Source organism: Oncorhynchus tshawytscha, unplaced genomic scaffold (genome assembly GCF_018296145.1).
Source record: "Oncorhynchus tshawytscha isolate Ot180627B unplaced genomic scaffold, Otsh_v2.0 Un_contig_8799_pilon_pilon, whole genome shotgun sequence".
NCBI lineage: Eukaryota > Metazoa > Chordata > Actinopteri > Salmoniformes > Salmonidae > Oncorhynchus > Oncorhynchus tshawytscha.
This window is the reverse complement of record NW_024609746.1, coordinates 42673-57359: the sequence shown is the minus strand read 5'-3', so window position 1 is coordinate 57359 and position 14687 is coordinate 42673. Positions and strand designations below refer to the sequence as shown.

Sequence of the window (14687 nt, the reverse complement as noted above, 5' to 3'; positions counted from 1 at the left end):
AATGTTCTACTGCTTGAGCCCCGGTTCCTCAAAAGTATTGTGGAGCTCCTGCACCTAAACATAAAACAGTACTAGTACCCAAAATGAATACCTATTTCAGTCCAAGTCAAGTACTGACAAGTAAATCAGGCAGTCCTATTTCCACTGGACTAGAGCACGACATTTTACCCTTTCACGCTGAGTGGTTATCAAAAGGGAGAGAGCTGGAAAGATTTTTCAAATACATTGCGGCACTACTGTTATTCTCAATGGACTTTGTTTGCTTGCTGTTTGAGGTGAAGAAAACAACTCTGAGAAGCTCCAAAACTCATTAGTGGTGGTGCAGTAAGGCAAATCAGAAATACTATTAGATCCCCAAATAGGCACATTTATTTGCCTACGTTTGTGAACAGGCCAAGTAGCCTACTTCTACGAGAAGGGGAAGACTAGAATAATATTGAATACATTAAAATAAATTACCATAACCAAAGTAACAAACATTGTAGATTAGAAATTATATGAATTAAAGGTAAATGTATTACTGGTGATATATGTAAATGGGGAATTGATACACTAAAAAGAAAATAATTCACAAAATGAAGTTGTGAAACAAATGTGCATAAATTGGCGGGAGAGAGATGTGCATCTGGGCGCATGGTCAATCCGATGTCTGAATTGGCCATGCAGCATTTACGGTGATATCAGGTCATTCATACTTCTCGGAGCAGTGCAGAGCTGTTGTCAAATAAGTGAGTTTACGTTAATACAGGATGTACCACCAACATACCATCAACCAATCATGGAGCTATACAGAGCCCTCCGCATTATTACAACATTTATGAGGCGCATGGCGATACGGTACGGAGATCGAGTTGGCCTCTGCATGCTCCGCAATTGCGTCACACCCCCCATATGGAGCCTCCTACCACATTTTCAAATCAAGCATATTGGCTTTTAGTCTAGGCCTCCACAATTGATTAGTTCACTGATATGGGCACAAATAAATAAATATTTTTTTAAAGAGTAAAGATCAAAAGTTGACACCTACTCATTCAAGGGTTTCTTTATTTTTACTATTTTCTACATTGTAGATTATTCGTGAAGACATCAATACTATGAAATAACACATATGGAATCATGTAGTAACCAAAAAAAAATAACAAATCTAAATATATTTTATAATTTGAGAATCTTCAAAGTAGCCACCCTTTGCCTTGACAGCTTTGCACACACTTGGCATTCTCTCAACCAGCTTCCCCTGGAATGCTTTTCCAACAGACTTGAAGCAGTTCTCACATATGCTGAGCACTTGTTGGCTGCTTTTCCTTCACTCTGCGGTCCAACTCATCCCAAACCATCTCAATTGGGTTGAGGTCAGGTGATTGTAGAGGTCAGGTCATCTGATGCAGCACTCCATTACTCTCCTTCTTGGTCAAATAGCCCTTACACAGCTTGGAGGCGTGTTGGATCATTGTCCTGTTGAAAAATAAATGAGTCTCACTAAGCGCAAACCAGATGGGATGGCGTATCGCTGCAGAATGCTGTGGTAGCCATGCTTGTTAAGTGTGCCTTAAATTCTAAATAAATCCCTGACAGTGTCACCAGCAAAGCACACCCACAACTACTCCATGCTTCACGGTGGGAACCACACACGCGGAGATCATCAGTTCACATACTCTGCGTCTCACAAAGACACGGCAGTTTGAATCCAAAAAGCTCAACTTTTGGACTCGTCAGACCAAAGGACAGATTTCCACCGGTCCTGATGTCCATCGCTTGTGTTTTTTGGGTTTGCAAAGGGTCGGAAACTTTCCAGTAAATTTCCGGAATTTCTCCGGCATTTTTCCATGGGAAGTTAAGCTCGAGAACTGGGGGAATTTTGCTTAAATTCATCAAAAAAAAGTTAGCTTATTCACTAAGGCAATTCTAGGTCTTGTGGAATATTTTTGGTTAAACTATCCCCGATGCAATGGAATTGCAACCCTTTGCATGCACAGTGCACTCTTCCATCACATGTGCAGATAATTCTCAAGATCTTGCACACTAATGAGATGCTATTGAGCCCACACTACTACACTGTCTGAGCCAAGGACTACTTGCATTCTGGTAAGTTTTGATTACAATACTGGGTGGGGTGAATATATTTTAAATTATGTTTTGTTAATTAGTAAATAGTAGCCTACAGCAGTGTGTTTAAATCATTTCTAACTGGTTAACAATTTCTGTTTGTTAGTTTTTGCTACCATGTGGGTTTTAGCTTGCCAACTGAGTGTTAATTCACCTGTTTCCATACATGTTTAATTTTAAAACATGTATCTTACAAAGGAGTTGTTTAATCTAACTGCTTAACTATTTATCTGTACATGGAATTGTATTTGGGTTAGTTTTACTCATTTTTTTCCAATCTTTACAAGAAAATGCCACAGGAAACATCTGATGTGTGGGGACATTTCACTGCAGCTAATGTAGAAGGAAAAGCTGTGTACATTTGCAAATATTGTGCCAAATCATATGTGAAGAACGCAACAAAAGATGGAGAATAATCTGGCCAAGTGCATAACGTTCCCTCAGCGCTCACAACAAGCAACCTCTGACAAAAGTCCCTCTACTTCTATTCGAGGTCAGACACCTTATCGATAACAACAGCTCTTGGTCCTCCTGGAATCAGAAGTTTTTTTTAAACTCAATGGAGGAACGTAGTCAGAGAAATGCTGATGAATGTCTTGCTCGAGCTGTGTATGCAACTGGTTCACATCTGATACTCACAGGCAATGTGTATTGGAAGAGATTTCTGAATGTTCTTTGCCCAGCATACACCCAACCAAGACATGCTTTATCTATTCATTTACTGGATGCAAAGGTCAGAGTTCAAGTGAAGGTCAAGCAAATAGAGAAAGCAGACTATATTGCAATCATCTCTGATGGGTGGTCGAATGTTCGTGGGGAAGGAATAATTAACTACATAATCTCAACCAGTATTCTACAGACACAAGGAATATCAGACACACCGGTCTCTACATTGCAGATGAGCTGAAGGCAGTCATCAATGGCCTTGGACCACAGAAGGCATTTGCACTGGTGACAGACAATGCTGCAAACATGAAGGCTGCTTGGTCTAAAGTGGAGGAGTCCTACCCTCACATCAATTGGCTGTGCTGCTCATGCATTCAATCTGCTCCTCAAGAACATCATGGCACTGAAAACAATGGATACACTCTACAAGAGAGCCAAGGAAATGGTTAGGTATGTGAAGCATCATCAAGTTATAGCAGCAAGCTACCACAACAAGCAGTGAGAAGAATAATAGAACCACATTGAAGCTGCCCAGCAACACCCGTTGGGGTGGGGTTGACATCATGTTTGACAGTCTCCTGGAGAGGAAGGAGTCTCTCCAAGAAATGGCCATATCACAGTCTGCCGATGGACAGCCCCATCCAGGATCCTCCTGGATTATGTATTTTCGGAGAGAGTGGTAAGCAGCATGAAACCTATAGCAGCAGCCATTGCACGGATTGAGGGAGATGGAGAAGCAATATGGCAGTCGTGCCAACATCTCATCAGCCACCTGGTGGAAGGGACTTTGTGGATCTGAGGCTCTTTCCTCTGTTGCCTCCATCCCCCTCCAAATCCCACCAACATCAGCCGCCTCAGAGCGCAACTAGTCCTTGTTTAGGAACACAGGCTGACCAATACAAGGGTTGAAACATTGGTGGCCATCCAAGAAAATGTGAGGCTTTTTGAGCCTGACAAGTCATCCTCAACAAGGTTGGAAAGTGACAGCGAAGATGAGGCCTCAGAGTCTGACGTTGAGGAGGTCCAAGGTGAAGAGATGGAAGCCTGAGAGGAAGACAACCAAAGCTTTAGTTTCTAGACTATCATTTTACAGATGCATGTTGAAAGTTTTTGGGAGATGCGATCATTCAATATTCCCTTTTGATGTTCAGTGAAATCATCCCATGTGAAAAGTCAACGCATTTAAAGTTCATTTCATAACTAAATTGTTTATTTTTTCCTATTGGAAGGCGTTAATCATTTGCAATTATGTCTACTTATCATAAGGTAAAAGGTTTATGTTTCTGTCTACATATATGGTAAATATATCCAATGTAAAAAACATCTACATTTAAATGGTATTAATATTCATTCTCATATATTACCGTTAATTCCCACGGAAAGTTTCCACCTCTGAATAATCCCCAAAATGTGTAACCCGCGTCTCTTCTTCTTATTGGTGTCCTTTAGTAGTGGTTCCCTTGCAGCAATTCGACCATGAAGGCCTGATTCACACAGTCTCCTCTGAAGTTGATTTTTTTTTAAATTTTATTCTTTAACTAGGCAAGTCAGTTAAGAACAAATTCGTATTTACAATGACGGCCTATGATGTTGAGATGTGTCTGTTACTTAAATGCTTGAGTTCATTTGAGCTGCAATTTCTGAGACTGGTAAGTCTAGTGACCTTATCCTCTGCAGCAGAGGTAACTCTGGGTCTTCCTTTCCTGTGGCATTCCTCATGGGAGCCAGTTATCATAGCGCTTGATGGTTTTTGCGACTGCCCTTAAAGAAACTTTCAATGTTCTTGAAATGTTCCGAATTGACGGACCTTCATGTCTGAAAGTAATGGACTGCAGTTTCTCCTCGCTTATTTGAGCTGTTCTTGGCATAATATGGACTTTGCCCTATTTGTTAAAATACCATCTTTTGTATAAAACCCTTACCTTGTCAAAACACAACTGATTGGCTCAAACACATAAAGGAAAGCAATTCCACAAATTAACTTAACAAGGCTCACCTGTTAATTGAAATGCATTCCAGGTGACCACCTCATGAAGCTGGTTCAGAGAATGCCAAGAGTGTGCAAAGCTGCCATCAAGGCAAAGGGTGGCTACTTTGAAATATCTCATATAAACAAATCAAAATATATTTTATAACACTTTCTTGGTTACTTCATTCCATGTGTTATTTATGTATGTAGAAAACAGTAAAAATAAAGAAAAACCTTTGAATGAGCAGTTGTTTCCAAAAGCTCTACTAAAACAATCAACCAGTCGACTAATTGGGATTAGCCCTAGTGTGAAGTATAGTATTCTACAGAATTATACAGTAATTACTGTAGTATTTTTCATGTGGGCATTGACTCTTTATTGCAGTCAATCCATGGTAATTGACTACATTACACAGGCAAGCAATACAATAACCTCAGTGACAGACAGCCAGGCAGGCATCCACCTCCCAGACAAGCTACGACAGAAAGGCATGATACACAACCCTACAACCCGTCTAGTCTAGCCACTGTGTATCCTTGACTTAACTTCAAACTGCTTCAAACTACACAAGGCCAGAATGTTTCCTTAACATTTCCTGTACAACTGCCAGATCCAACCCAGTAGGTCATTTTTTCAGATGTGTAAAGAAGAAAAACAACATTCATTATCGCGATAAAGTATCGTAGCAATGCCAGCATAGAGCTGAGTAGTACATTACTAGCCTGGTCCCAGATCAATGTTATGCAGATGGCAAGACAGCACAAACAGATCTGGGACCAGGCTAGTGCATTCCCCAGAAGGCTGTGAAACAAGCAGTGGTCTGACGCTCCATAGCAGCATGCACCTCATTAGCTGATCTAATTGACTAAATCAGGACATTTAAACCCTGCTACATGAAGGAAGAGAGAGGCAGGCGGTGACGTCAACTCCCAAACTACCAGAAACACAGCTCCACTGCAGCCCACAGAGGAAGAAGTTGGTATGTAAAGAAGTTGTGTGAAGACTATTCCATTTTGGAATCTTGCTGTAGTATGGAACACAGCGCAAAATTGAGGAGGGAATTCTGGAAGTCTGAGAAGTAGTGTTTGAGCTGAGAGGAAGGATACAGAGGTAAAAAGGTTGGGTGCTTCCGATACTGAACTTCTTTTCAGAGGTATTCACAGACATGTTTTGCATGACAGTAATAGCCAGTCCTTGTCATATAATTTCCCAACGGCTCCATCATCTATTGTGTCATCCCTTTTTTGTGACTGAAAGCAAATGCACACACACACACACACACACACACACACACACACACACAATGTAGCTGATGGCTGTTGAAGGGAATAACTGGAGCCATTGTCCAGACCCACTGAGGCAGACTGAAGATGCGTGGGCAAATGCGTCAGAACAGAGCTATTGACTGACATACAGGGGCCGCTCTCTTTACCTCTCCATCTATTTGTTACCTTACCTGACCACTTTGGTTCCTCCTCTTATGGCCTGCATATCAATCATACACCCAGAGTTCATGTACGAAGCCAGGTTGATCTCGGAGAACTCCGCCTGTGAAACAAGGAGAAAAACGCCACGCTGAGTTATACACATTCACTGGGCGATAGAAGTATCAAATTACTGTAAAACACAATTTACATGTGTGTCTATAGGCCTGAAACATCAAAAAAACAGTCCTAACTTTCAACATTAACATAAAAAGCCTTTCTGGCTTTCTGTTAAAAAAAAGACATCTTTGAACTATACGAGTAAAACATTCCACACACACACACACACACACACGCTTAGATATGAGTGGGAAACATCAAAGTACTTTGCAACAGATAACACCCATCACTGATAACCTATGTCGTCATGTGAGTGGTAGGCTCTACCACTTAAGCTCCAGTCACCCCTTCTCTAGGGGCATGAGGGACCATAGAAATAAAGTTACTATAACGAGAAACCCCAAGTCAATGAGGTCAATGGGTGGTAATACTATTGCTCTACTATATTATGGCAGACCAGCTTGATCTACTGTCTCTATTACATTATGGCAGACCAGCTACATCTACTGTCTCTACTATATTATGGCAGACCAGCTAGATCTACTGTCTCTATTATATTATGGCAGACCAGCTAGATATGTCTCTATTATATTATGGCAGACCAGCTAGCTATACTATTTCTCTGTGATGGGTGGGGTGGGAGAGAGAGCTTTGTGAGAGAGAGAGAGCGAAAGAGAGACTAATCAAGTTATCCAGAGTCTGTCTGTGGCCTCCCAGAGAGGACAGGGCAGCAGAGGCCTTGTGACAGGGAGGGAGGCTTGAGCCCAGGCAGCTATTTAATGACTTGATCAAACTCCCAGGCAGAGCAGAGATCCTCTCTGGAGGGGAAGGGACACTGCAGCTTGGCCTGTCTGGAAGAGAGCTCCGGGAACAGAGGGACTAGAATGGGGCATTAGGGGACAAGTGCCTCCATTGTCTCATGTAATTACAGGTTTGAAATAAATTTGCTCCAGAGATTTAGCTCCAATGCATCTGGTTTTAGTCTCTCACTTGCTGACTGTGTTCTCAGGACAGCACCTTGCAAGGGGACACGTGTTAAACGCATATTGCACCCAAATTTAATAAATTCATAGTAGATTCCAAATCTACATACAGTGCCTTGCGAAAGTATTCGGCCCCCTTGAACTTTGCGACCTTTTGCCACATTTCAGGCTTCAAACATAAAGATATAAAACTGTATTTTTTTGTGAAGAAACAACAACAAGTGGGACACAATCATGAAGTGGAACGACTTATTGGATATTTCAAACTTTTTGAACAAATCAAAAACTGAAAAATTGGGCGTGCAAAATTATTCAGCCCCTTTACTTTCAGTGCAGCAAACTCTCTCCAGAAGTTCAGTGAGGATCTCTGAATGATCCAATGTTGACCTAAATGACTAATGATGATAAATACAATCCACTTGTGTGTAATCAAGTCTCCGTATAAATGTACCTGCACTGTGATAGTCTCAGAGGTCCGTTAAATGTCATTCCACTTCATGATTGTGTCCCACTTCATGATTGTGTCCCACTTCATGATTGTGTCCCACTTGTTGTTGATTCTTCACAAAAAAATACAGTTTTATATCTTTATGTTTGAAGCCTGAAATGTGGCAAAAGGTCGCAAAGTTCAAGGGGGCCGTATACATTCGCAAGGCACTGTACATCCACTTCAGCCCAGACACAGGTCACATACATTATTAGCCATTAGTACATTTTGCTGCAGGGTAAATACTGCACAGTACATTCAGGAACATGCACAATGGGTGTGGCCCTTTGGGGAAACTTGGTATTAAGACACAGCCACTTTCCCCATCCATGGTGAACCCAAGAGCATAATATCCAAACGCATGACATTCTCCATGTATGGCATGACTGCTAAAGTCAGGGCTGATAAAATACACCTTATTTCTGATTGAGAACCACAGAGAGACTGGCCAATGAATGATGCTGTCCTAAACCAGGAATCAGGAAGGAATTAAACTCTACATTTAAAAACACATTTGACATATTTTTTCAAAATAAAATAAAATCCCTGCAGTTATTTCAGTTTGGAATTGTTTGTGATCATATGCTGGGTTCATGTCTTTGTTTTTGGCCTTGGTGACCTTGTTTGGGTGTTGGTACCATAACAGCACCCTAGACCCACTCCAATTCGCATACCTTCCCAACAGATGATGCAATCTCAAATCGCACTCCACACCACCCTTTCTCACTTGGACAAAAGGAACACCTATGTGAGAATGCTATTCATTGACTACAGCACAGCGTTCAACACCATAGTGCCCCCAAAGCTCATCCTTAAGCTAAGGACTCGGACTAAACACCTCCCTCTGCAACTGGATCCTGGACTTCCTGACGAGCCGCCCCCAGGTGGTAAGAGTAGGCAACAATACATCTGCCACGCTTAGTCACCTCCTGTATTCCCTGTTCACCCACAACTGCGTGGCCAAACAGGACTCCAATACCATCATTAAGTTTGCTGACGACACAACAGTGTTAGGCCTGAACACCGACAATGAGATGGCATATAGGGAGTTCAGAGAACTGGCAGTGTGGTGCCAGGACAACAACCTCTCCTTTAATGTGAGCAAGACAAAGGAGCTGATCGTGGACTACAAGGCAGGCCGAACAGGCCCCCATTAACGTCGACGGGGCTGTAGGGAGCGGGTCGAGAGTGTCTAGTTCCTTGGTGTCCACATCACCAACAAACTATCATGGTCCAAACATACCAAGACAGTCGACGACAACCCCCCCCAGGAGACTGAACAAATTTGGCATGGGTCCCAAAATCCTCAAAAGGTTTTACAGCTGCACCACCGAGAGCATCCTGACCGGTTGCCTCATCGCCTGGTATGGCAACTGCGCGGCATCTGACCATAAGGCGCTACAGAGGGTAGTGAAAACGGCCATTACATCACTAGGGCCAAGTTTCCTGCCATCGAAGACATACATAATAGGCGGTGTCAGAAGAAAGCCCATAAAATTGTCAGAGACCCCAGTCACCCAAGTTATACTGTTTTCCCTGTTACCGCACGGCAAGCGGTACCAGAGCACCAAGTCTAGGACCAAAAAAACTTCTCAACAGCTTCTACCGCTTAGCCATTAGACTGCTGAACAATCCATAAAAATCAGCACCAGACAATTTACATTGACTGACCCGACCCAACCCCCCGCTGCTACTCACTGTTTGTTACCTATGTATAGTCACTTCACCCCCACCTACATGTACAGATTACCTCAACTAGCCTGTTTCCCCGCACACACCGACTTGGTACCGGTGCCTCGTTAGTGTTACTTTTTATTATTGCTTTTTATTTTAGACTACTTGGTAAATATTTTCTTCTTCTTGAACTGCACTGTTGGTTAAGGGCTTGTAAGTAAGCATTTCATGGTAAAGTCTACACTTGTTGTATTCAGCACATGTGGTAAATACATTTTGATTTGATTTAGCTTCAGAGGGCCAAAAAGCAAATAAATCCTAAAGAAAAAATACAACATTCCTGCCCTACTTTACTGTGAACATGCTTCCAACATGTTAGCGCTGTGGAGATGGAGACCAGTCACTGAGGTGGACAGTCTACTCAGGATGGAAGGTGAGGTGAGGGGTCAAAGGTCAAGAAGGATTGGTTTCAGTCCCTATACTGCAGTGTGGGATGTTACAGGCGAGATCAGCAAGATGTTGACCTCAGACTTCTAGCGGTAACATGTGTCAGGAATTCTAATGGGTTCTCAATGGTGTAGTCCTGCCCCTTTTCAACTATGAAAAAAAAAAATCAAAATTCGGCAGATCTGGTTGACCGCAAAACACAACATTACAGAGAGCGTGGTGGTATCGTCATTTGTCATAAGAGGAATGTACATGGGATCGTAGTGGGCCAAATTCAATAATTCACTATTCGTAAAGGCTATATGGTTAAACAATGAGACACCAATCTGAATAAACAAGGTACACAAAGTGTACAAAACATTGTGAAAGCTATGATCCCTTTATTGACGTCACTTGTTAAATCCCCTTCAATCAGTGTAGATGAAGGAAGGACTTTAAAGAAGGACGTTAAAAGCCGAGACAATAGAGACATGGATTTTGCAAGACAAAAATATTATAGTGCCTTTGGCATGGGTTATGGTAGTAGGTGCCAAGCACACCGGTAAGTATCAAGAAGTGCAACGCTGGGTTTTTCCACGCTCAGTTTCCCCATGTGTATCAAGAATGGTCCACCACCCAAATGACATCCAGCCAACTTGACAACTGTGGGAAGCATTGGAGTCAACCTGAGCCAGCATCCCTGTGGAACTCTTTTGACACCTCGTAGAGTCCATGCCCTGACGAATTGAGTCTATTCTGAGGGAAAAAGCAGGGGGTTTAAGTCAATATTAGAAAGGTGTTCTTAATGTTTGTATATTCAGATCGTGGTAGAGTCAAACAAGATGGGACCGACATGGTTTAGCTGCTCTAGTGTTAATACGAACTTTGTCAAAGTAAAGCCACAGAAGGTCGTTAGAACATGTGCTATGCAAATAGAAAAACAAAAGCCATCTGTGTAAGCATTGTATTTGGGCCGATGAACGTGGATGACAAAAACGCCCCAGAACATGGATGACTTAAAGTTCCCATTCAGGCATTGTGAGTTAAGCCTCTGAAGTATTGGAGAAACATGAGCTTGTCCTCGAACCTGAAAAGCATTCTGAAACCTCACGGATATGTGGCAATCTTGAAAAAGGCCACAACCTGAAGAGACCATAACTTTCCTTAACTTCTAGTGTTTGTTATTTGTGCACCAGCATTGCCAGCAAAAGCCCTTCAGCTATATGGGTCTCAGCAGAGTGGATATTTAGTAGGAAAGGATGCAGGCTAAGGCCTGCATTTATTTGAATAGAAAACAGTGTCTTCTGTACAGTTTGTTGCAACCAATATACTCCAGAATCCTAATCAAAATGCTCAATAAAAAAATACCTTCCTTTCAACTCTGTGGCCAGCACAAACAAAAACTATGGGAGTGCATGTCTTCCAGAACAATGTGCCAACTTAGGAAAACTATTTTTTTTTCTGTGAACCCACCCTCTTTTTATTGTGTTGCGCTCACAGAGGAGTAGAGAGCAGGGGGCGAGTAAATGCCCTAATCTTATTTACAGGACAGCAAGGCGCCACTCCCAATGTGCCTCAAAGACACAACACACTGGAACTTGGCTCCCTTCCTCTCCTTAGCTCCTCTCCACTGATACCCGCCTCTCAACGAAACATCTGTGTGCTCGGCACAATGCTTTGCCGTCGCCAAGAAAGACTCTTAAAAGACATGACACACACACACACACACAAATGCACAGAGAAACACACAAACATCTACACACATGCCACACATTCCAGTACACAGATCTGCAATCTGGCAAATTGCAATCCCTCAAGAGGGGCAGACGTTGACATTTGCTGTGACCAGATAAAACCAGAAGAGTGGGCTAGTTTCTGGCAACAACCAAAAACACTCCACAACTCCTGCTATTGGCTGGCTGGGTGAGGCCCTATGTCATGGGACAGTTATGGATGCGAAATTTGTGTGACTGGGGAGAGTGCCCGGGACACGGGGCCATTTGACAGTGCCATGGTTACCATCAGGGTAATAGATTCAGTTGTGTGTTAGAGCAGCTCTCACCCTGGGAAAGGAAAACAGGACAGGATACATGGGAACTGCCTTCTCTCCCCTTTAACTGCCCCCAGTGCACAAAATCTGCCTTCCTCTAACCGCCACTGCTATCGTCATTGATGTCATTTAAAGGTGGATCTCTGTGTTGGCAGAACAATTGCAATATTTCTAAAAATGTGCCAGGAGGCTGTAGTACAGTCGGATGCTGGTACCCAACATACCAAGCACTCCGGCCAGAAAGCCATCTTTCTAGAACTCTTCTCAGAATGCCTAAATGTGACTCACACCAAATAATGGCAACAGTTGTCTACCACAACCTTTTAATAGTCGAGGAACAGGATCTGAAGTACTCCTGTCCTAAATGTTTTGTTGTTAAAACCCTACCCTGGCCTCAAGAAGAGTGTTCCATGATTTAACTGATTAAAGTCTCTCGGGGCTCTGTAGTGTTCCATCCTTGTAGCGGTCTCGGGCAAATCTTATGCATGTGCACTCTAACTTGTGCACAAATTCCTCGACTAACCGGTGCCCCCGCACATTGACTCTGTACCAGTACCCCCTGATTATGTAGCCTCACTATTGTTATTTTACTGCTGCTCTTTATTTGTGACTTATTTTTTAGGTATTTTTTCCGTTGTTGGTTAAGGCTTGTAAGTAAGCATTTTACTGTAAGGTCTACCTGTTGTATTTGGGGCATGTGACAAGTACAATTTTATTTGAATTAGTGTATGAGAGTGTTTGTGTATTTTAAAGTCTATTAGGCCCTCTGAACAGCTGGCGGAGGGTATAAATCAGAATGCTGAGAGCACTCTGCCCAACTGTACCACACACACAGGGCCTCAGGACAAGTGGACAGCACATAACACACAGCAAGACTCCAAATATGCCCCCCTCATCTCCCCCTCTCCTCTCCTTCTGGCCCTCACTAACATCACACAACGCTAATCTGAAATCTTTGGGAGTATTTTTAGAATTCTGCTAATGGGTGTCATTGAGGTTCAGGTGCACAAGATGCCTTTCGCTATGGTCAGGTGACAAACGTGTAAACGAGAACTTTGGTGGTCTGGAGTAAAACCACATGCAAATCTAAAGCATTATCCCAACATTCATAGGGTGATAAGTGATTTTACTCTAACTCTGCCAGCTTCTGCTGGCAAAAAGCCTGTGATTGATGTTGACATCTGCAACAGTTCCAGAACAATTCAGTTCTGTATGAGGTGTCATGCTCTTAGTACACAGGGTACTGATAAACAAACTCCTAGAACTGTGGCAAACCCTCTTTCACAGAAAGGATTCTCTGCTGACCCCTTCATGTCTGAGCTGCATTTAGCCTTAACCGTCTGCTCCTCCCCCCTACCATCCAATCATTAAAGGGCCCATTATATCTCCTGTAAAATAAACAGCCTGACCAGATCCCTCTCAATATATATATACACACACAAAAGCAACAGTCAGAGTGGGAAACCTAAAATAGCTCCTGGTGATAAAAATAGATGTGGGGTAGGCAAAGGAAGGCACCCATCTTGTGGTTTCTTTTGGGTCCAAACACAGCCGTTTTTTCTACAGCAGAAATGACTTGTTTACTTGGACTAGATACACTTCACCTCATTTATCTGAACAAACATGTGCAGCATAGTAAGGCAGGAGTCTGAGGAGAGCAACAACCTCTCCATAATAGCGACCTTCGTATCGCCTATATAGGGCAGAGCTGCACTTGCTCAAGAAAGGGCAGCAGGAGTCTTTGTACAGTTTGCCAGTGCTGAACATCAATCTTGTAACAACATCAACACAGATGCCCTGAACCTCTTGTCGGGGGGTGGACGTGAGACCATTACTAAGGGTAAGGAAAAACAAGGTGGAGGGGAGCAGAGCAGGAATTCTGTCCTCACTGAGGTCATAGGCCTGGTGAGCAGATGTTTTCCCTTCTGACCCGTCTAGAACTCGTTGGACGGTGGGAACCAAGAGAAACAGGCTTTTATACAGTCGCAATCGAACCTCCCGGACGTTCCAATCACGTAATTTGCCCAATTACGTAAAATGTAATACTCCCCTCCTCTACTCATGAACAAGGGTTGTCGAGTACCAACATGCACCCAGTAGACGGCTATTATTCCATTTGGAATCATGTCTGTGACGTTAGTGTCGCATTGACGCAGATGAAGCAAGACCAAGCAGCCTTGGGAAAAAACATCACTCACAGGGGAAAGAAACTGAAAGTCATGATCGAGATCCTCAGCTTGGCACTGCTTAGCCCTCAAGCAGAGAAAAGCAGCACACATCCAATAGACTTCAAAAAGAGACAAACGGGCACTGTGGGAGATCGGGGAAAAAAACATAAGCCCTGTGTATACCCCTTTAGAGCACATCAGCAAACTGAACACACACAATATCTCCTAGCACAAGTGTGTAGAGGATAAGAGTGGGCACAGTCAAAAGGTGCTGGGTATCTTGGAGCACTTACTGAGAGATTGATAAGACTCCTAGAGGGTAAGTCAATGAGGATCTGGGCAGCAGCTCAAGGCAGATCTGTGCCAAATGAAAACCCTGGGAACGAGTTCAGTTGGATGTGCCTGGCATGAGGCAGGATACCTGTGGTACCTAGGGCAACATCTGGCATGAGGCAGGATACCTGTGGTACCTAGGGCAACATCTGGCCTCAAGAAGGTCTAGCAAATCAGACACAACATCTTTTTACTTACTGAACTTGCAGCTTGGAAAACTGACATTGGGGGGGGGGGGTTTCACACTCTTATCATATACACCTACTTGCAGACATGGATG

At 43.1% G+C, this 14687-nt stretch overlaps 1 protein-coding gene across 1 annotated transcript in view; it reads right to left on the bottom strand.

Moving 5' to 3' along the window:
• The window catches only part of LOC112214382 (synapsin-3), a 120548-nt gene that overhangs the window by 80740 nt on the left and 25121 nt on the right, over nucleotides 1-14687 (bottom strand). Inside the window, exon 4 of the mRNA XM_024373068.2 lies at nucleotides 6199-6290. Coding sequence (XP_024228836.2) covers nucleotides 6199-6290 — 92 coding nt within the window. The remainder of the gene's footprint in view (nucleotides 1-6198; nucleotides 6291-14687) is intronic.